The sequence below is a fragment of the Eublepharis macularius genome, chromosome 7, assembly GCF_028583425.1.
Source record: "Eublepharis macularius isolate TG4126 chromosome 7, MPM_Emac_v1.0, whole genome shotgun sequence".
Taxonomy (NCBI): Eukaryota; Metazoa; Chordata; class Lepidosauria; order Squamata; family Eublepharidae; genus Eublepharis; species Eublepharis macularius.
The window spans coordinates 4,210,062-4,232,736 of record NC_072796.1 but is presented as its reverse complement, the minus strand read 5'-3'; the positions used below and the strand labels follow the sequence as shown (position 1 = coordinate 4,232,736).

The following is a 22,675-nucleotide window of genomic DNA, read 5'->3' as shown; positions in this document are numbered from 1 at the left end:
ATGATGAGGAAAAAAGCTTCATTCTATGTATGCAGACAATACAGATCATGTGCTAAATATAATCTGTAAAGTGAAACAGTCATTGGCAACTTTGGTGCTTGGAACAGAAAAAGCCTTTGATTGGCTGGAATGGTAATTGCAAAATAAAAGAATAAATGTAAGTCTGTAGTTTTAAAGGGTATGAACACGTTATATTGAAAATGAAAGTAGTGTAAATGGCCACATCTGCCAGCATGTTCCAGTCAGCAGAAGCATTAAGCAAAGGTATGCTCTAATGCCTTTATTTTGCAGGATAGCCATAGAGCTTCTTAGCAGAACCTTCCAACAGAGCTGACAAAGTATATACTGGGAAAGCCTGCGAAAGCGGGGAGGGCGGAATATAAATATAATAAATTAAATTAAATTAAATTAAATTAAATTAAAAGTTATTCTTCCATTCCTTTTGAATACTGGCTTGCTTCCTAGTGCTCATGATGAGTCATACAAAACAACTGAACAATATGATAAACATATAAACATGACTGCCAATCTGTAGTGAGTCAAAGAGTACCAATAACCCCCTGTCTTAAAGAGTAGAAGGTGGCTTTGTATGCAGCCCTGCCCTGGCAGCTGCTATATAGCGCTGGCACACTGGAAGAAATGACCACAGATGGAAATCTGAACATGAATTTCTCACCATGGATCCAACCCGATTACTTTTGGGTGACTAGTTAAGTAAAATGAAAAGCAGTGAAAACGGTTAGTAACAGTAACTTCTCGGACACTGGCCGTTTTCGCACTGCTTACCAGCCATGGAACATCACGCCAAGCTCCCGGAACGACAGCGTCTTCCTGGTGCGATTTCACGCGAGAACTGCCATTTTTGTGCAAAATCGCGCCAGGAAGACACTGTCATTTCGGGAGCTCGGCGCAATGTTCCATGGCCAGTAAGCAGTGTGAAAACAGCCACTATTATAAGAATGCCAAAGGGGCGTTTTGTAAGCACTTCAGGAAGCTATTCTGAACCAATCAGACACAGCAGGTACCAACCTTTTGCTATTCACCAAGAATATACCCTCATTACAACAGGGAAACTACAAAGGCTGTGAGACTAGCTATTTTTCCTGGCTACAAAATGAGTCAAGGCACAGAAGGATCTGAATCCAGTGCTCACATTCCTGGCTCTGTTGTTTCTGTCTGACGTTTGCAGCCATGTCAAGCCACCTCTTTCTCTCTGTCCACATGTCCCAACTGTAAGGAATCTAACATGTGGAATCTAACTTCATGCACAATATTAAAGCTATGGAACAAGAGCCTTATCCAAGGCTGTGAAATAAGGAAAAGGCAGAGATGGAATCAGCATCTATGGCCCTCAACCTCTTTTCTCTCCTCTGACTCACATTTTCTTTCATTACCATCATTGATCATATTTCTACTGTGTGTAGTCCACAAGGGACCCACACACACACACACACACACACACACACACACACAAGCTCTCTCTCAAAGCAAAACTGTGACACGTGAAACTCACCTAGCTCCGTCACAAGCTTTTTCCCACCAAGAGGCAGCAATGGCCTGCACATTTTACAGATTAATTTATTTAAAATGTTTATCAGCTGCCTTACTACTTTGCAGGAACTCAGGGTGGCCTATAGTATGAATAAAATAATAAAATGTATAAAACAAAGATGAGCTGTTGAGGCTGGTAAGGCTGCAAAATGAGGAGTGGCAGTGATAGGATACGAATCATGGTAAATTCCCACTCGGCATGGAGTGGAGTGCCTTTAAACATGTCTTACTCTCATCTTTTATCACTCTCTCTATATAAACATCTTCCTCCTTGAGTTAGCATTAAAGGAAAGTCAGCTAAAGATAGAGCCAAAGACGCCTCTGTCAACTTTCACTCGGCCCTACCAGGTTTCAAGTTAATGGAAGGCCATTCAACCACTGGGCTATGTGAAGCAAGGGTGTGAAGAACTGCCTCACCAACCAAAATGCCTTTTACATCTCCTCCTATTCTTTCTTTCTCTTTGGACAAATATATTTTCAGATAAGTTTCCCAACTGGCCTGGAGAAAAATGTGCTGCCCCTTTAACATTGGCTCAATGGGATGTACTCTGCTCTGTGGCACAGAGTGGTAAGCTGCAGTACTGCAGCCCAAGCTATGCTCACGACCTGAGTTCGATCCTGGGGGAAGCCAAGTTCAGGTAGCCAGCTCAAGGTTGACTCAGCCTTCCATCCTTCCAAGGTCGGTAAAATTAGTGCCTAGTTTCCTGGTGGTAAAGTGTAGATGACTAGGGCAGGCAATGGCCAACCACCCCGTAACAAAAAGTCTGCCAAGAAAATGTTGTGATGCAATGTCCCCCCATGGGTCAGTAATGACTCACTGCTTGCCCAGGGGACTACCTTTACCTTTTACCAATGAGATGTTGTTTACCAGGTGATACTATTGACCCCAATTCTGTAAAATGCGTGAGCTACCAATTCCACACATTATGCCTCTGTTAAAGGGACTGGATATTTTTTCTCCCAGCCTTTTGGCACCCCCATTTTCACATATTCACACTTTGGTTAGTTAGATAGCTGTGCCTGCACTTTGTTTGCTCTTTGCTCTCTCTTCCTTATTTATTTATCTCTGATTTTTTAAAATGAATGCTTACTCTGCTATCCTGAGTGGCTGAACACAGTCAATAGTTTGGAGGAGAGACGAAAGTGGGTTGAGAGAACAAACCTGAGGGGGAGCATAGCCATATGTGCATGGACATTTCTTTTGTTGTACCACTGTTATTTTTGGTCAGAGGTTTTGTATGATATCCCACCGTGCCAGTGGGCTGAGGGTGCATGCCAAAAGTGACACCCTCTCTTCCAAACTCCCTTCAGCCTCTGAAAGAATAGTGTCTGCTTCCAGCTCTTCTGACTCCCCCCACTTTAATTTCCAATAATCTTTCTCCCCCCCCCCCCACTCCACAAATAAGCAACTCCCACACACCACATTAGGGGGAAAGGATAATGAAATTTAGATGTCCAGAATGCATACCTTTCAAAAGTATGTAATGATAACAGACCTGTTTTTAATCAGTAATCTATGAAGTGCACTTACTAGAAAGTACAATTGATTCGACCCTCAATGTTAAAACAGAAGCAGCAGATAAGTAGTCTCAGACAGAGTTTTTGGAGCCCATGGCTAAATGATCTGCAGCTTGTGTCCTCCTGGGCTCCCCATCAAGATAGCATCATCCTTCAAAAATTGCTGTTCACTGGAACTGGATGAGCCCTTGGATCAAGAGGAGGTGGCTAAGTATGATTTGACTGCCTGAGACCAAAGGGGACCCCCACACACACTGTCAACCAGCAGTAGCTTTGTTGTGCCCGTTGGTGATGTGAATGACAATGCACCCACTTTTGCTCAGCCATCCTACACAGTCTTTGTGAAGGAGAACAGCCTCCTAGTGCTCACATCTTCACAGTGTCCACCTCGGACCCAAATGGGGCTGAGACGCTTTGGTCAGCTACTGGTTGGATGAGAAGCTCTGGCCACTGTTGAGCTATGGGAAAGTCTATGCTTTGCAGCCTTCGGACTATTAAGAATAGAAACTGCTGGATGTCAATCTATGGAAGACAGGATACGTTGAAGTTGACTCCCAACCCTTGCAGCAAGAAATCCAAGCTCTGTTTGAGTAAATGGGTCTTTATTGAGATATTATAGGCTTCGCCATACATATGTCCATAGGTTACACAGAAGCAATTAAAGGTGTCTGGCTGTATACAGGTCTCTTGTTCAGAATGACGCATTGAGTACAGGATACATTATATCAACCCATTCGCATGTTCCCTCACCCCTCCGGCTCTCCCAGCCGAACACAATCAGTAGCGGGACGGAAGGAGCTGTCCCAAGGCCGCTGCGGCGAGCCATCCGAGGTAAGGGCTCGGCCGTCCTGGAATCTGGAAGGCAACAAGGGAAGCAGGTGCAAGAGGCTATTGCAACATATTATACGTAGGGCAACAATATGGAGGGACAATGGGCAACAGACCTGACACTGGAGTTCCAGGTGAGGGCCAAGGATGCTGGGCTGTGAAGCATCAGAGGCATCGGAAGCAAGGATGCTTCTGAGGCTTTTAACTTTGGAAGGTCATGACCTGAGATGGATGACATGCTTATTTGTGGTATGATAGGTCAACGTAGACTTTAAACATCATTGTATTAGGAGAGATCTTGATAATTTGGAATAAATATAAACTGAGACTATCACAGAAGACACCGCTTTGGATTTCAACACAGGAAGCTTTCTGTAGAAGCGAAATAACTAAACAGAGATGGTTGAACGTATGGAGAATTATTAGAGTTCTCACAAGGAGACTGTAAATTGAAGACAAGGGAAGATCTAATAGCTAAAGGCTATAAATGTCAATGGTTCTTTTATGCACAATTACTAGAAAGGTTTAAATTAGCTAAAAAATTATAGGGCTTTGATTACAATAAAACAGAGTTTGAAAAAGAGCTTTGTACAAATGATGTTATTGCCAAAATGTACAAACTTTTGTTGAAATTTGAAACAGAAGAAGAATGTGTGAAAGACTGTATGGTAAAATGGGCCAAAATTTTGAGGTATGGACCAGTGGGAAAATATGTGGGTAAAGGGGCTTGAATTCACTTTGAGTTCCACACTAAAAGAAAATTTTTACAAAATGATGTATCGGTGCTATATGTCTCCCATATGATGCTACAGAAAATTTTGAAGATCAATGTACAATTTAAACCAGAAGCCTTTTTGTTGGGACTAATGGACAAACAGTTGGAAAACAAACATGGTATCCTATTTCTGTATATGAAAACAGCGGCTAGGCTTTTATATGCTCAAAAATGGAAAAGTACAGTATTGCCTTCAATGGATACTGGATTGTGAAAATGATGGAGTTAGCATAGATGGCTAAACTTACAGCTTTGATTAGAGATAAAACACTGCCTACTTCCATGGTTAATTGGAAACCCCTTATTGACTTTCTGCGTGAGACAAGAAAAATGAATTGATGATTTGTGGGTTTGATTTCTAAGAAGATAAACTTAAAATGAATAGGGTATTGAAAAGGTAAATTTTAGAGGTATTAAAACTAAGTACAATGTATGTAACGATATAATAGGTGTTGTAGAGGAAAATGGAAAATAAAATATGTATTATTTTTCTTTGTTTTTCCTTTCTTTAACTTTAGTTTCTTTTTCTTTTCTCTCTCTTTCTATTCCTTCTTCTTTAATTTTTTCTTTCTCTGCCCCTTTATTGGGCCTTTAATCTTATTAATAAAATAAAAATTATTATAAAAAAAAAGATGATGGGCTGCCCTCTTTGTGCAGTCAGGTGACGGTGCAGGTCTTTGTGGTGGATGAGAATGACAATACATCTGCAGTGTCTGGGCAAGCAGAAGAGATTCACCTCCAGCTGGTGATTCCTTTGAGTGTTGGACATGCAACTGGCAAGATCCATGCCTTGGACGTTGACTCTGGTTATAATGCCTGGCTGTGCTACAAACTGCTTGAGGCAACCAGAACCCCTTGGCAGATTGGACTGTAAAGTAGTGAGATCAGCACCACACGTTCATTGGATGAAACAGACAGTGGAAACAGTTAGCAAGTGCTGGTTCTTGGAAATTAGCTCTGTCAACTACAGCCACGCTCATGTCAAGTGCCCAGGCTATTCAAGCTGATGCTCATCTTTCTGGGATTGGAGGGAGCCCAAAGCCTCTGAGGATAATGCCAACGTGTACCAGATAATTGCCATCTATGCAGTGTCTAGTGCGTTCTTGCTGACAATCTTAGTATATAAGGCCCCGTAATGCCAGGCAAAACGACACAGTGTTGTATGTTTTTGCACAGCCAAGTTGGTATAACAACAACAACAACAGTGTACTTATATACCGCTTTTCTAGACCGATCAGCGCCCACTGAGAACAGTGAACATAGTGTTATTTTTATCCCCACAATACAGCTGGGGAGCTGGGACTGAGAGGACCCAAGGTCATTTGCTGAGCTCATGGCAGTAGTAGAGGGATTCAAACCATCAGAGTGCTGACTCTCAGCCCAACCACTTTACCACTATATTACAGCAGTGGCCAGTAAAGTTGGAAGTTGGTCATATTCAAATCGTCGCAGTCCCATCCTAGGGAGTGTGGCAGGAGAAGCTGGTATCAAAAGTGACCTCAAGTTTTTGGTCCCAACATACCTGTCTTTGCAGACAGTTGAGAGTTAGAGAAGAGAAGGAAATGGTTCCAGATTCATCTGAAAAGGTGAGTCCCTGATCTAAATTTTAGAAATGCTATGATTTGCAGTGTTACATATGTCAATGTGTGGCATGCATTTATGTCTGATGCACAATTGCTTATAGTAGCATTTTTATGGTTCATGATTGTTTTTCTGAAGGTTGTATCTTGTCTTAGCCTTTGAGGAATAAATGGTATGAATAATGTTTTAAGCAAATGCTCTCAATCATGTAAAAAACAATTTGTCTGTTTTCAAACCGTTTGACTTGGGTTAAGTGGATGGGTTTTTTGTTGATTTCTTGGATCTTCATTGGTGTTGTCCAGTTCTGGCCTTGGCTGCTGTTCTTCTAATTACAAAATACATTTAAAGACCAAGTGTTACACTGATTACTTCTCCAGTGTGATTAAATTTATTTCAAAACGATTACTGTTGTACAAAGAAAATAGACTCTAAAATGACACTGCATGGTACATCTTCCTCTTTGCTCTGTGGCTTGGCTCACTTGCTTCAATGATCTAGCAATTTGCTCTTTAGGCAACTTACTGTACTCGTTCTCTGCTTGTGAGTTACGTTGAGCTGAATTACTTTTATCTTCTCAAAATATGCCTGCTTATTCTGTAATTGTTAAGAGGCAGTGGAATTCTTTTGTCGAAAATGTAGTGGCAAAAATAAGGGGTGGGGGAAAGAGATGAATTTCATGGTTCCAATGTTTTGTAAGCAGGCATCAGGGTGACTGTAGGAGAAATTATTCATGTCTGTGCAGATACACTATTGGAGAAAAGCACAAAAAAACTCTTAAGATTCTTCATACATCTAGAGAAAAATATTTTGTGCTAGGAAATTTAGAGAGCAGCGTGAATCAGCTGTTTTTTATTCATGTTGATATAACAGGAGGAGTTACATCTTGTTCAAAGTGTGCTGCACAACAGTGACATACTTGTTTGGAACCAGCACACAAGCGGAAAGACCCTTTATGCACCCTGCCGCAATTTGTCTTGCATATGCACTGTGACCATAGAGTGTTTTGTTTCTTCTTCGCTGATGCCACCTAGGTTTCATTCTAGCTTATGATGTCTGATGCTGTCACCATTGATGAAGAATTTTGGATACAGCGAATACTTCCTAACTGTAGTAAATAGCTGTAGATAGCATAGATAAACTGAAAACAGCAAAAGGGATCAATTCAAAATATGCAGGAAAAAAGTTTAGGGGTTATCTAAAAGCCTAGGGGTTATTTGGTTGAAGAATATTCTATTATTGAAGGATGTTAGATTAGTTTCATTGACATCAAATGTATACTTGCATACTATTGTGAAGTGAGGAGCATGTCAACAATAATCTTTGAGAAGCAGAGTTGCTCTCTTCTAAATCCACTGACTTCTATAGATTTAGAAGAGTGGAACTTTGCTTAGGGTCATACTGTTGGTCATTTACTTCTTTTATTTGATAGCACTCTACAGTTTGCCTGCAGTATGCTTTCTTCTACATTGCAGACTAGCCTCCTGTTTTAGAGAAAACCAACGGAGTTGGCCCATTTGTCTTATCAGGAGTTCCTTCAAACATCTACCAAACTCAATAGACATTCAGACTTTGTGGGAAGATACACTTTTCTTAATATCATTTTTTAACAGTCTGTTTATCTTTGAAATGCTATTGATTACTCTTTGTCTCAAAGTTTAGTCTCAAAATTAATATCCTTTGTTTCGCTTCTATTAATAAAAAATGCTAGATTATTTCTGCAAAATCTGGAAGGACTGGGGAATTGTCTCCTTTCAATGTTAACTGAGGATATGGTGATCATGAGAGGGAAATAAGGCCCAAGAATCAGGGATTGGGGGGGGGGGGCTGAATTCCACATCACAAGTTGACTAACCAGCCAGTTACTCACTAAATCCATTTGGGATTGTCATCATTCAACAAATTTCAAACATTTGCTACAATGTAAAATACACTCTTCCCCCTACTGACTTGGCAATAGAGCATGGCTTCTGTGAAGAAATCTGTCCTGCAAGTTCGTAAACCCACATATGGTAATTAAATTAATAAATAAGGAAATGATCTACATTCTCAAAAGAGAAAGTTATCCTTTACCTTGAGGGAGAGTTTATTCTGGACCTATACTCATGAACCACCTTGAAGCTTATCAAAAGGCAATTTTCCTGAATACTAAAACCACCTCCATTCATGCTTAGAAACATGCAGAGTATGTAAATATTGATGTGTGTTTCATAACCTGGTTTCCACCACCACCCTTTCTTTCTTGGTAGTCTATGCTTAATTTGTAATGCTGGTGGGATTGATTCCCATTTCCTTATTTGCAGTTCCTACCTTTTTGTTTGATTTAAAATGTTTATTTTCAGATATTAATAGAGGAAAATAAGAGGCAAATTCCTCAAAACCTGAACTGAAAAGTAACCTTTCCCCCATTTACCCTTTTTTCTTCAGTGGAAATTCTGGAAAAGGAATAAAAAAATAATCATCAAATAAGTTTGTAATGGAAATTTTAAAATTAGATATAAAAGTCAATTTAAAAGATCAGTGCTTTCAAAAGCAGAGTGCATGTATGGAAATGATGACAACCAAAGTGAAAATACACATGTTGAATATACAGAATATATTTTAAGAAAATAGTTATGTCCTAGTTATAAATGATTAAAATATGAATTTTGAAGTCACTGGAAAAAAATGATTGCATGAAGCAGACTCAAAAACTACTGATTTTATAATTTACTTGTATTTATCCATTTAGTCGCATGATGTCGCCCTCTACCTAGAAATCTTATGCTGAAAATAACAGGGAATGAAAGGCTGTTCCTCTGCTTTATCATCAGAAATCATTTTTCACCTCTTAACTGAAGATGCAAGAAGGATAATATTAGGCTGGATTATTTTAAATGTGTTTTACTAAGATATTTACAAAACAGGGGCATTTAAGTGAATATTTTTGAGATGGTGATTGTACTGCAAGATTCCTTAATGACTGGGCAGCTGCTGCAGCTGATTCTCCTCCACACAGCCTGGGAAATGGGGAGCGGCCAGCTCCATTATTCAGTGTTGGAGGAGTCCCAGCATGGGACCTTCGTGGGCCGCATCGCCCAGGACCTGGGGCTGGAGGTGAATGAACTGATGCCTCAGACATTCCGGATGGAATCCCATGGTGATGAGGACTATTTCAAGGTAAATGAGCAAAACGGAATTTTGTTTGTCAATTCCCGGATAGACAGGGAGCAGCTGTGTGCTAAGAGCCCCGTCTGTTCTGTTCATCTAGAGGTGATTGTGGATAAACCCCTGAGAGTCTTCCATGTGGAAGTAGAGATTGCAGATATCAATGACAATGCTCCCATTTTCTCTGCCAGAGAACAGAATATAACTATTTTAGAATCAAGAGTTCAAGGCTCTCATTTCCCAATAAAGGATGCTTTGGATGCAGATATTGGTATGAATGGTCAGGTGACCTACAAGCTCACCCCCAGTGAACATTTCTCTGTGGAAGAGATTACAAATTATGAGCAGAGTAAATCTTTGGTTCTGGTGCTGAATAAACCACTGGATCGTGAAGTATGCCCAGAACATCATGTATTGCTTACAGCAACAGATGGTGGACAGCCAGCATTTAGCAGCACAGTCCTGCTGGTTGTCACAGTGGTGGATGTAAATGACAATGCACCAGTGTTTAATCAGTCAGTATACAAAGTCCAGTTAATGGAAAATTCCCCAATTGGAACATTAATTATTAAGCTGGAGGCAAAGGATATAGATGATGGAATCAATAAGGAGATAGCATATTCATTTAGTAATCTTGTTATTCCCAGTATAAAGGAAAAGTTTAGGATAGATCCTGAAAATGGAGAAGTAAGGGTGAAAGGAAATGTGGACTTTGAAGAGAACACTGCATATGATATTCAGGTCGAAGCAACAGATAAAGGTGCATATCCTTTGTCTGGCCATTGCAGAATTTTCATTGCTGTGTTGGATGTGAATGACAATACCCCTGAGATGTCACTGAAGTCTTTATTAGTGCCCGTTCAGGAGGACTCAGCACTAGGAACAGTGGTTGCACTGATCAGCCTGACAGATAAAGACTCTGGAGCGAATGGGCAAGTGAATTGCTCCATGAGCCCAGCCAGGATTCCATTCAAGCTGGTGTCAACCTTCAAGAACTACTATTCACTAGTTGTGGCAGAACCCCTGGACCGGGAGCAAGAAGCAGAATACAAGCTAGTGGTAATAGCTGAGGACCAAGGAACTCCAACACTGTCAGCCAGTAGCAGCTTGGTGGTATCCATTGGTGATGTGAATGATAATGTACCCACTTTTGCGCAGCCCTTCTACACAGTCTTTGTGAAGGAGAACAACCCTCCTGGGGCTCACATCTTCACAGTGTCTGCCTCAGACCCAGATGTGGCCGAGAACGCCTTGGTCAGCTACTGGCTGGATGAGAAGCTCTGGCCGCTGTCGAGCTACATCTCGGTGCACTCGGAGAGTGGGAAGCTGTACGCCCTACAGCCCTTGGATTACGAGGAGCTGAAGCTGCTGGAGTTCCAGGTGAGGGCCAAAGATACAGGGCTGCCCTCCTTGTGTGGCAATGTGACCGTGCAAGTGTTCGTGGTGGATGAGAATGACAACGCACCGGCAGTGTCTGGTCCATCCCAGGATACCCCCATTATGCTGAAGGTCCCAGTGGCAGCTGGACATGTGGTGGGCAAGATCCATGCCTTGGATGCTGACTCGGGCTACAATGCCTGGCTGCGCTATGAATTGCATGATGCAGCCAGTGGCCCATGGCGGGTGGGGCTTTACAGTGGAGAAATCAGCACCACACGCAGATTGGATGAGGCAGATGGTGGAAGCAGCGAGAATTTGGTGGTTTTGGTGAAGGACCATGGCAAGCCAGTATTATCAGCCACAGCCACACTGAGTTTATCACTGGTAGTGAGTGCCCAGGCTATTCAGGCTGATGCTCTTCTTCCTGGGATGAGAGGGAGCTCAAATCCTGTAGTGAACAGTGTCAACATCTACCTGATCATTGCGATCTGCTCAGTATCCAGTTTGTTTCTGCTGGTGATTATTGTATACGTGGCTCTGAGGTGCCAGAATCCACCTAAGGAGGCAGTGATTTATGGGCCTGGCACAGCGACACTGGTGTGCACTAGTGAAGCGGGTAGCTGGTCATATTCCCAGCGCCAAAGTTGCAATCTGGGTGGTGCGGCTGGGGAGGCTGGCATGAAGAGCGACCTCATGGTTTTCAGCCCCAACATCCCCGTCTTTTCAGAGAATGGGAAACCTCTCGATCTGCTCTGTGCTACGGTCAGTGAATTTTCTTTTCAGCTTGTATGATGAAGTAAAATGTGTATTTATGTCATATATTTCCCCCCTTATATCTTACTAACTTGTGTTCATGATTTTCCCATTTCAATGTGATCATTTCGAAAACAAAAAAGGAGTAATTAAAAGCAATTTCCCTTAAAATTTATTTCTAAGGACGTTTGTATCTTTTATGTTTTCCAGGCAAAATTGTGGTTCTGTCAGCACGGCAACTATGTTACTATCAAGTTACAGAAATTACCTACCAAGTCTCTCTTATTTAGTAATTCAACAAGAACCACAATTTTGCCTGGAAAACATAAAAGACACAAACGTTCTTAGAAATAAATTTTAAGGGAAATTGCTGTTAATTACTCCTTTTTTGTTTTCGAAATGATCACATTGAAATGGGAAGATCATGAACACTGAATGGGTGTGGGTTCGTGGTCTTAAATTGGTAAGAAAGCACCTCCATCCCAGAACTTAGAAATGAGTTTATGGGCACAGATCTGACTGCAGTTAATGCCTTGTATCTCATAAGACCTTCCTTGATGTGACGGGTGGAGTTGAAATAACTCAGTGTTGAAGGGCATGCATTCCCTTCAAGCTCAATGGCATTGTTTGTTTTTATACATAGATGTATCCAGTGGTTTATATAATATTTGGTTAATCATTTGTGCCTGCAGTGATGGCAGTAAACATGCATTTGTTAAAATGGAACATCTTGAAAAAATATTCAGAGGACATGAGGCTGTTCCCCCGTCTTGTGTACATCTGAAACAAATTTTGGGGAGGTAGGGATGAAATTCTCCTACAGTTTATTCAGATCTGCTTACAAATTTTAAAATTCATATTCTTCTAATGTTTTCAACATTTCCAGTTACGTGTGTTTTTTTGAAATATGGGAAGTTATAGAGAAAAAAAGATCCTTGTTTATGATTTCCCCTGCAGACTCGGAGAAGAGGGCTTAAACCCTCTTTGCTTAGGCCAGCCCTGAGACCTGTCAACTCCAGTCTAAGTCCACTGAAATTAATGTGGTCTTTTAAATAACCTGGTTCCAAGCTGTGAAAATCTACCAGAACTGAACCCAGCAGCAAACTGATAGACAATGCAGATACTATAACTCATGATTCTAACACCCCAGATATTAGTGGGGTAGCCACATTTATTTATATAAATATTTATACTCTGCTTTTCTCCCTGAAGGAACCCAAAGCAGTGGACAACAATAAGAACACACTATAAATAAACCAAGCAACAAACGGTGTCTTGGGCTTTTTCAGGATTCAGGAGATATTTCATGTGAGGGCACCAGCTAGAGGCACAGGCCTGAGCCTTATAATTCCTGAAACAGGAAGGGAAAAGCAAACCTCACCAAGATGTTCTTCACTCTGTATTCTGCACTAGTTGACACTTCTGAGTTGTCTTCAAGGACAGCTCCACACAGTGTACATTGCAGTTGTCAAATCTGGATGTTACTGATGCATGGATCAACATGGAAAGATGAGTTCTCTCTAGGAGAGTGCAATAATCTCTGTGCAAGATGAAGATGAAAGCAGCATGCTGGCAATCATGGGCAACTGTTTTTCACAGGTCATGCATATGCCACCAACCTCACTCAAGTGGAAGAGGAGACGGGATTGCTTTGAGAGACTTTCAACTTCCATATGCGAACTATAGCAGGCATTGACTGTATGCACCTTACATTGGGAACTAAGGACAGATTGGCTATTCTGCTAGTCTGCTGGCCACCTATTTCTCCAGTAAGCACCCTCTCTGAGCTGGCAGAGATGCTCTCAGACTTGGTGCTGGAGAGGAGACACCTAGACGGATAGTTCTGGGTGACTTCAACATCCATGCCGAATGCTCCACATTGGGGTCAGCCCAGGAACATAGCTTCCTTGGCAGCCATAGGACTCTCTCAAATAGTGACAGGACCCACACATGAAAGAGGCCACACCTTGGATTTAATTTTTTGCTCTGAGGCTTTGAGGGAAATTCTTCTCTCGGAATTGGAGATTTGGCCTGAACCATGGACTGAAGTCCAGTAAATATGACCCTGACATTCCACAAAATGGGGAACCTAGCTAAAATGATCCACCCACAAAGGCTCATGGATCCTTTTGGATTCCAAAATGCCTTGGGAGATTTTAGAATTGCAAACACAAGCTCTGTTAAAGTAGCAGGAGAAGCACGGAATGTGAAGCTCCTTGAAGCTATTGACAAGATTGTTCCTCACTAGCGTCTCCTGCCCTCACAGTGGAAGCCAGCCCCATGGTTCAGAGCTGGGTGATCTAAAGAGGGCTGGAAGACATCTAGAAAGACATTAGCAGAAAACTCATGCTGAATCCAATAAAGCATGCTACAAATCGCATCAGAAAACGTATGAAGTTTGCATTAATGGCAAAACTTACTGCATTAATTAGAGAAAGGACATTAGTTAACCTTGACTGAATGGAAACCATTAATAGACTATTTGCATGAAATGGATAACAAGGATTTGATGACGTCTGGATTTATGGATTAAGAAACGGACCGTTTTCACACTACTAACTTGCTTCCGTAACGTTGCGAAATGTTGCACAAAAACCGCGGAAGATAGCATCTTCTCGTGAGAGCTTTGCACGATGTCGTGCAAAACTCTCGCAAGAAGATGCTCACTTTCGCGGTTTTTGCGCAGCGTTTCGCAATGTTACGGAAGCAGGTAGGTAGTGTGAAAACGGCCAGGAACAATAGAAAAAAGAGGGGTTTTGTGACTAACTTAGAATACGTGGGACTCTAGAAATGATATATACTTGTTGCCGAGAAAATCGGAACTCAATCTTGTAGTGTAATGTAGGTGTTTTTTTCATTTTTTCCCCTCCTCTTAATTGTATAGATATATGTATTGTTAGTGTGTTATGTTTAGAATTGTGTTTTTTTCCTTGTTATCTGTGTTTGTTGTTTATTGTGTTATGGTGTGTAGGTTATAGTTTAAATAAAGACATTTAATACAGAAAACATATGAAGTAGCAGTGATAGTGTCAAAGAAATGTTACTGGTGCGGAGGGCGATCTAAACTCCCCTCTGTCTGGAAATCGGGGTGGGACCACCAGCCATGTGACCGTTTTCGCCAAGCGCGATTTAAACTTTTCAAAACTCCCCCCTTGTTCCAGCTGACCCAAAGTGACGTCATTGCACAGTCCCGGAAGCGTGTGCGCATGTGGTACGAGGGGCACCACCTCCCACCAGGAGTTGCCCCCTGTGCTGGCAACCCACTGAGTTCCACCACCTCTTTTCCCAGAAAAAAAGCCCTGCTCTAATCTAACATTTCTGGTCAAAGTGATTAAGAGAGTTGTAGCGGACCAACTCCAGGCCTTCTTGGTCAAGTCTTCTGCTCTGGACTCTTTTCAATCTTGTTTTCGACCAGGCTATGGGATGGAGACAGCTCTAGTGGCTGTAGTTGCTGACCTCTGCCTGAATGTAAACAAAAGCTATGCTTCATTGTTTTTCCTCCTAGATCTGTCTGCAGCTTTTGATACAGTTGATCATGCCAGCCTGTTGAGGAGTTTGGAGGAAGAAGTAGGTATCAGGGGATGTGCCTTGGACTGGTTTAAATCATTCCTCATGTGATGGACCGAAAGGGTTGCTGTTGGAGACCAGCTATCCTCAGTGTGGGAATTATTTTGTGGGGTCCAACATGCTGAAATCTTATCCCTCATGTCATGTTATCCCTCTACTTAAAGCTTTTAGGAAAAAATCCATAGCTATGGAATTGTATACCATCAGTATTCAGATGATACCCAGCTCTGGCCGTTTTCACACTGTCTATAAATCACGCGAGACTCATGGAAGGCGCCATCTGTTTACAAAATGCCACAAATAGTGATTTACGGCATTTTGTAATTGGATGGTGTTAAAAATTGCACAAGGAAGCCGGCAGCCTTCCGTGAGTCTCGTGTGATTTATAGACAGTGTGAAAATGGCCTCTGTATCTTGCTATCTGTATCTCACAATCCAAATCTCCTGGTGATGGTGTAGAGATACCGAGTCACTGCTTAATAAGATGGAAGCAATGCTGGTTGGAAGAGCAGAGATCTTGAAGGATGTTGTTCTTCCAACCTTTGATGGGGTCCAGTTGACCCTGGCTGACTCAGTGAAAAGCCTAGGGGTTATATTGGATCCAGCGCTGCTGCTAGAGAAGCAAGTAAATGTTGCGACAAAAAAGGCCTTCTCCCAACTTAAATTAGCCTGGAAGATGGCCCCCTACCTCAACACAACTGATCTGGCCACCTGGATTCATGCCATGGTGTTATGAGCCTGGGCCTAGTGAGGCCTAGTGGCTCTGGGGAAGCCTGCACTAAAGTTACTGCAAGGCCTACATTTCCCAGGTTCCTGTTGGCCCCTGTGATTGGGTAAGAGGGGATTTGGAGGGAAAATTTGCACCATTAGGAAAATAGGGGGATGGTGCTTGAGATAAGAGATAAAAGGCCTCATCACAATGGGAGGGTGTTCTCTTCTAGGGAGCAGAGCTGTGGAGAGGCTGCTGCAGATGGAGTGAGCCCTCATCCAGAAGGGGTAAGACAGTTGAAAGACAGTCACCAGGAGACAGTAAGAACGGTCTAGTTAGATGTGTTAGGGTGTTTTAGTTTTGTTTGGTCACCAACCTTTACCATTCTCTTTAATCTACAAAGTTTGAGAACCAGTTATTAATAAACCTTTTAAATAAAGTTCTTTATTATTCTGCCTGGGTCCTCATGACTCATTTGATCATATAATAAATTAAACCGACTGGGAAAGATTCAACAAAAGGTGTTGGTTGGGTGCGCTGGGCCCTTCTTTAGGAAACCTATACCAGAGTGGTGGCAACCTACAGACAGCTTCCCTGGGCCCCAGCAGCTGTGACACGTGATATGTAACATTGAAACTCAATTACTGTAATTCACTGTATGTAGGTCTCCCCTCAAAGTCAGCTTGGAGACTCCACTGATGCAAAACGCTGCAGCTTGTTTACTTTCAGAAATTAGACAGAGCATGCATATCACTCGCATTATGCAGTCACTCCGTTGGCTACCCATCAGTTACCAGGCTCAATTCAAGGTCATGACTGTTACATTCAAAGCCCTTCATGGCCTTGGCCCCTCATGTCTGTGAAATCACCTCTCTCACTATGTTCTGCCAAGGTAACTTTGCTCATCTGAACAGAGCTTTCTGCAGCTACCACCCTGCAGTTGGGCTAAATCAACAACTGCCCATATACACATTTTCTCTGCGGTAGCCCTTGTAGAATGGCATGCTTGAGGAGGTTAGGAAAACTCCCACTCTCCTGGCTTTCTGCAAACGACCCAAGACTGAATTTTTCAGGAGGGCTTTCTGCTGTAGGGCTTTCTACTTATGGGGCTGTATCATAAGTAATAGTTCAGAGAGATACCTTAGTAAGGGACAAGGACTAGTATAGACTAGGCTATTGGGTACCATTTTGTAATGTAGATACTTTCCTACTGGATTGTTCGACATTGCTAAAGATGACGTGTTAATTACATATGCTTAAATTCAGAAAGGTTTCATGTATGTGTTTGTCTTTCTGCTAGTTTTTCATTTTTGCAGCTACCATACCATATTTGTTTTCATTGAATGTCCCAACTGTTGATCATGCTGTATTTTGCTCTGTGAATATCCTAGTTATTGATAATATTGTATTCACTTGCAGTATTGTAATCTGCCTTGGATTTCAGTGAGAAAGGCGGCCTATAAATAAACAACAAGAACAATAATAATATCTACTGTTTCATATACTGAAAATATGTAGAAGAGTAGACTTCAAAGTTCTCTGAGGACTGAAGTGATTTCTAGAGTGAGTACATTTAACATGAAAGTGAATTGATACCCAAACCCAAGAAGATATGAAGTACCACTTTGGCTGATAAACAAAATACTTAAGTCCAAGTGGACATATCTGAACCGGCTTTGTTCAACAAGACCCCAGTCCTGAGATGTGCAATGGGTTGCTCATGACCTAGCAAGCATTCTTTGATTTTAACTGGATTTATATATATAATTCCTGGAAAGGAAGAAAGCCTTAGAAGATCAACATAATTAAAAGCGGATGCATAGCTACTATGTTTTATAACTATCTAGAGATTAGAGAAAATATATTTGTGCAAATCTATTGCCTGTTTCCAAAGATTGTGCTTCTGAATTCAGACACTTGATGTCGCTCTTGTCTATAAAATCTCTTTCGGAAAGCCAAGCCAATATATTGTCCCACCCTCCAATGGAAAGCAATGCCCTTGATGAAAGAACGCAAGGAAAGCCACCAAACAGAATTTATTCGCCTCATTTTCATTCCATTGATGAAGTGGACTTTTTTTCCAGAGTGCTGCTCCTTAACAAAAGGATGAATTCATAAAACGAAGAAACGAAATATTTTTGCTATAATTCTGATGAAAATCAGCTTGATGGGGAGAAGGCAGCTGCTGCAGCTCGTTCTGCTCCACACAGCTTGTTTGATGGGGAGTAGCCAGCTCCATTATTCAGTGCCAGAAGAATCCCAGCATGGCACATTTGTGGGTCGCATTGCCCAGGATCTGGGGCTGGAGGTGAGCGAGCTGGTGCCTCGGATGTTCCGGCTGGTTTCCAAAGACCACAAGGATTATTTACAGGTAAATGTGCAGAATGGGATTTTGTTTGTTAATTCCCGGATAGACAGGGAAGAGCTGTGTGCCCGCAACCCTGTTTGTATAATTCATCTTGAGGTGATTGTGGATAAACCTCTGAGGATCTTCCATGCAGAGGTGGAGATCAGGGATATAAATGACAATGCTCCCATTTTTCCGGTAAATGATCATAAACTGTTTATTTTAGAATCTAGGCTGCCTGGCTCATATTTCCCACTAGAGGAAGCTTCAGATGCAGATATTGGTTCCAATAGTCTGCTTACCTATAAGCTTCATTCGAATGATTATTTTCAGCTACATGAAGAAAAGCACAATGACCGTAGTAAGTCTCTAGCACTTGTGTTACAGAATGCCCTGGACCGAGAAAAACACTCTGAACACCATTTATTACTCATAGCCACTGATGGGGGGCAACCAGCACTCAGTGGCACAGTACAGCTGGACATAATTGTATTAGATGCAAATGATAATGTACCTTTCTTCAACCAGTCTGTATATGAAGTACCCCTGCTAGAAAACGTCACAAAAGGAACTTTGGTCTTTACACTAACTGCTTATGATTTGGATGAAGGAACTAATAAAGAGCTACTGTACTCGTTTAGCAGTATGATGCCTTCCCAGTTAAGACATATTTTCTCTATAGACGCAAAAACGGGGGAAATCAAAGTGAAAGGAGAGATAGATTTTGAAGATATTAATTTGTTTGAACTACAAGTTGAAGCGTCTGATCAAAGCTCATATCCTCTGGTTGGACACTGCAAAGTTCTGATTGAGGTTTTAGATGTGAATGACAATACGCCAGAAGTAACCGTTTCATCCTTGTCAGTTCCAGTGCCTGAGAACTCTCCACCAGGGACAGTGGTGGCCCTTCTCAGCATCTCAGACAGGGACTCTGGGGTCAATGGGCAAGTAATCTGCTTGATATGGCCTTCTGGGCACCCCTTCAAGCTAACCTCCACCTTCAAGAATTACTACTCGCTTGTGCTGGCTGAGCCACTGGACCGGGAGCAAGTGGCTGAATACAGTTTGTTGGTGACAGCTCAAGATCAAGGCGACCCCCCTCTGTCAGCCAGCAGCAGCCTGGTGGTGCCGATCAGTGACGTAAATGACAATGCACCCACTTTTGGCCAGCCATCCTACACCGTCTTTGTGAAGGAGAACAACCCTCCCGGGGCTCACATCTTCACAGTGTCTGCCTCGGACCCAGATGTGGCCGAGAACGCCTTGGTCAGCTACTGGCTGGATGAGAAGCTCTGGCCGCTGTCGAGCTACATCTCGGTGCACTCAGAGAGTGGGAAGCTGTATGCCCTGCAGCCCTTGGATTACGAGGAGCTGAAGCTGCTGGAGTTCCAGGTGAGGGCCAAGGATGCGGGGCTGCCCTCCTTGTGTGGCAACGTCACTGTGCAAGTGTTTGTGGTGGATGAGAACGACAATGCACCGGCAGTGTCTGGTCCATCCCAGGATATCGTGACTCTGGTGAAGGTCCCAGTGGCAGCTGGACACATGGTGGGCAAGATCCATGCCCTGGACGCTGATTCGGGATACAATGCCTGGCTGCGCTATGAGTTGCATGATGCAGCCAGTGGCCCGTGGCAGGTGGGGCTTTACAGTGGAGAGGTCAGTACCACGCGTGCTCTGGAGGAGGCAGAGGGCGGCAACAGCCAGAGTCTGCTGGTGCTGGTGAAGGATCACGGCAAGCCGGTAATGTCAACCACAGCCACCTTCAGCGTTTCACTGGTGGCCAGTGCCCAGGCTGCCCAGAGTGATGCCCGCCTCTCTGGGATGGGTGGGAACGCAAAGCCTCTGGCAGACAACGCCAACCTCTACCTGATCATTGCCATCTGCTCTGTGTCCAGCTTGTTCCTGCTGGTGATCCTTGTGTATGTGGTGCTGCGATGCCAGAGCCAAGCCAAGGAGGCCATGATGTACGGTCCTGGCACAGCCACGTTGGTGTGTGCCAGTGAAGTGGGCAGCTGGTCGTATTCCAACCGCCACAGCCACATCCTGGCAGGTGTGAGTGGGGAAGCTGGTGCCAAGAGCGACCTCATGGTTTTCAGCCCCAACATTCCTGTCCTTGCTGTGAATGGAGATGCGGGAAATGTGAAGGACTTTGTTCCACTGACCCCTGGAGAGGTGAGTAATGTAGAGTCCTTATGATTCCTGAAACCGATACTGTGTTATTTCCTTCTGGTGTTGAACAGTTGAATCATTCTACTGGACATGGGGCAGCTACTGCACATCCAGGGATCTTATAGCTCTATACTCTCTTTAGTGTCTCCCATTTATTGAATTTCTTGTTTATCCTTTTATCTATACTCAAGTTATGATAATGTTGCATGATTAAAAAAAACTACTATTGTCATTAATAATTGTGATCTTGGATGAACCCCCACAGAATATACTGTAGAGATGTGGGAGAAGGAGGAAGTGGGCTTCTACTATTATTCGGTGAAGTGAAGAAAGCTTCATTGACCAAGTTTGCCCTTGTAAAATAGGTATTCTGTGATCTTAAATATGCTTTAGGGAAACCTACAGATGTAGTTTGCTGAAATTCTGTGATGAAGGTCTTAGAAACGCCTTAGGAAAATCTACTGACATATTTTGCTGAAATTGTCATAGGGCAAAAGCTGATGCCCTGTGATGTATCTCACACTCTAAGTATTGTTGACATGGGTGTGTTTTACATTGGTGGTTTGGTTTTTCAAATGTACATTAGAATAAGTTTGAATAAGTCCGTATTTCTTTGAGCTGTGGTCAAGTTTCAGTCAATATTCTACAATAAAACAATATATAACCAGTTTCATAAATATTGGGGAAGATCCAGGTACTATTGGAATAAATGGGTTTTAGACCAGTCTTCATCTGAGGCAGACTGAGGTGGTAGAGTGGAGGAATGGCCCCAGCAACAGGGGATGGTTATGATTGAACATTAAGTGGAAAGCTAGCACAGCATGTGAAGAGTTAGGCATGAACCCCCTTCATGCACTCACTTTTCACTTGCTGGGCATTTTTACAGAGGAGAGCATAAAAGAACATGGTAAGACTTTCTCTCACACAGTCTGACATGGTACGGCCCATTTTACCAGCTCAGAATTCAACCACTTAATTCTGCTATATGTGTAGATCTGGCCTCAGAACGCTTAACTGTATCTGGATTGGAATGTTATCGGCTAATGTATTAATAATAATATTATTAGGATGAGTATTATTAGGTTCATATCTCTGCTGATCCACAAATTGCACAGGGTAGCTTCAGGCAAATCACTTTGATCAAATTTATATTTGCCCTGTAAAGCATGTTTCAGCTTTTCTCTGCCATTAGAAAAAGCATAAATGTCAAGTGTGAACAACAGAAGGGCATTTTTAGATATGCCTGTACCAGGTTTCTAATTAACATAATGGTATGTCACCCTCCATGAGCTTTCCAATGGGTGCATGATTATAGCTTCTTTCTCAGCCTAATCTGTATTCCAGGAGAGAGGATAGAATCAGATCACTTCATGCTCACTCCTCGGAGGAAAAGCAGGATATAAATGTGATAAACATGAATGAGATCAAGTCATAACAAGTTCTAGGTGAAAATATCTGTAAAAATAAGATTTGCAGTTGCAATAGCAAGTTCCTGTTAAGGGTGTGCAATTCGGTATCCTTACTAGTATTATTTGGGTATATTTGACCTACGCAGATAAAACTAAGTATATGCAGGTATACCAAATACTGAATTCCTGAACATAGCCAAATTATTTGGATTTATCCAAGAATTGCCACACCCACCATTTTAAATATGGCTGACTTCTCTCTTCTGTTCTTTCCCAGGCTTCCCTCCACCAGGCAGCGGGGTGGGGGAGTAAGGCAAAAGGGAGGGAGAGTGAGTGAGTGAGTGACCAATGGGTGGAGGAGCTCTATCTGTCTGGACTATCACAGGGATTCTTTGATGAGAGAGCCTTTTTCAAATTCTCATAAGAACAATAAGAGCAGACGTGGTTCAGAGCAGACTTCGATTTGGGTGAGATTTCTAGAGTGTGCTGTGAGTACTTAATCTCTGCCTGTTCTAGGCGTCTGTCTGCCTTTTGGATTTACTGCCTTTTGGAACTGCATTTTGGATTACTGGTACTGCCTGCCTGGAGGACCATCTGAAGAACTTTTGCCTGGTTTGAGAGTTGTAGACTTGTTTTTTTGGAGGGGAGGAGTTGGCTTGGTGTTGGGTTGGGGAGGGGGTAGGGTAAAGACAGGGAAATGGATAAGTTTTCTTAACTTTCTTTAAAACGTTTATTTAATTTGCTTTTGCTGTTGTATGGGAGGGGTGCTTTTGCTTTTTTCTGGTGGTTGTGTAATTGTGGGTGCAGTTTTTTTGCTTTTTGGTGTGGTTTAATATTTAAAGAGTGTTGTAAATTGTTACATATTAAGAGTAGCTGATGTGGGGGGACAGGTTGCTTTTTGCATATTTAATGTTTAAAGAGTTGCTTGCTGTTAATTGTTATAT

General features: G+C 42.4%; 2 protein-coding genes and 1 pseudogene across 2 annotated transcripts; all 3 read left to right on the top strand.

Annotated features, from left to right (window-relative positions):
- Positions 1–215: 215 nt before the first annotated feature.
- On the top strand, positions 216–5,808 carry LOC129333298 (protocadherin alpha-5-like; annotated as a pseudogene).
- Positions 5,809–9,181: 3,373 nt separating this feature from the next.
- Positions 9,182–11,569, top strand: LOC129333297 (protocadherin alpha-4-like). The gene has a single exon (XM_054984830.1). The coding sequence runs from the start codon at positions 9,182–9,184 to the stop codon at positions 11,567–11,569; it is 2,388 nt and encodes a 795-aa protein (XP_054840805.1).
- Positions 11,570–14,225: 2,656 nt separating this feature from the next.
- On the top strand, positions 14,226–21,538 carry LOC129333295 (protocadherin alpha-3-like). The gene is made up of 3 exons (XM_054984829.1): positions 14,226–14,240; positions 17,932–20,325; positions 21,515–21,538. The coding sequence occupies exons 1-3, from the start codon at positions 14,226–14,228 to the stop codon at positions 21,536–21,538; spliced, it is 2,433 nt and encodes an 810-aa protein (XP_054840804.1).
- The last annotated feature ends 1,137 nt before the right edge of the window (positions 21,539–22,675 follow it).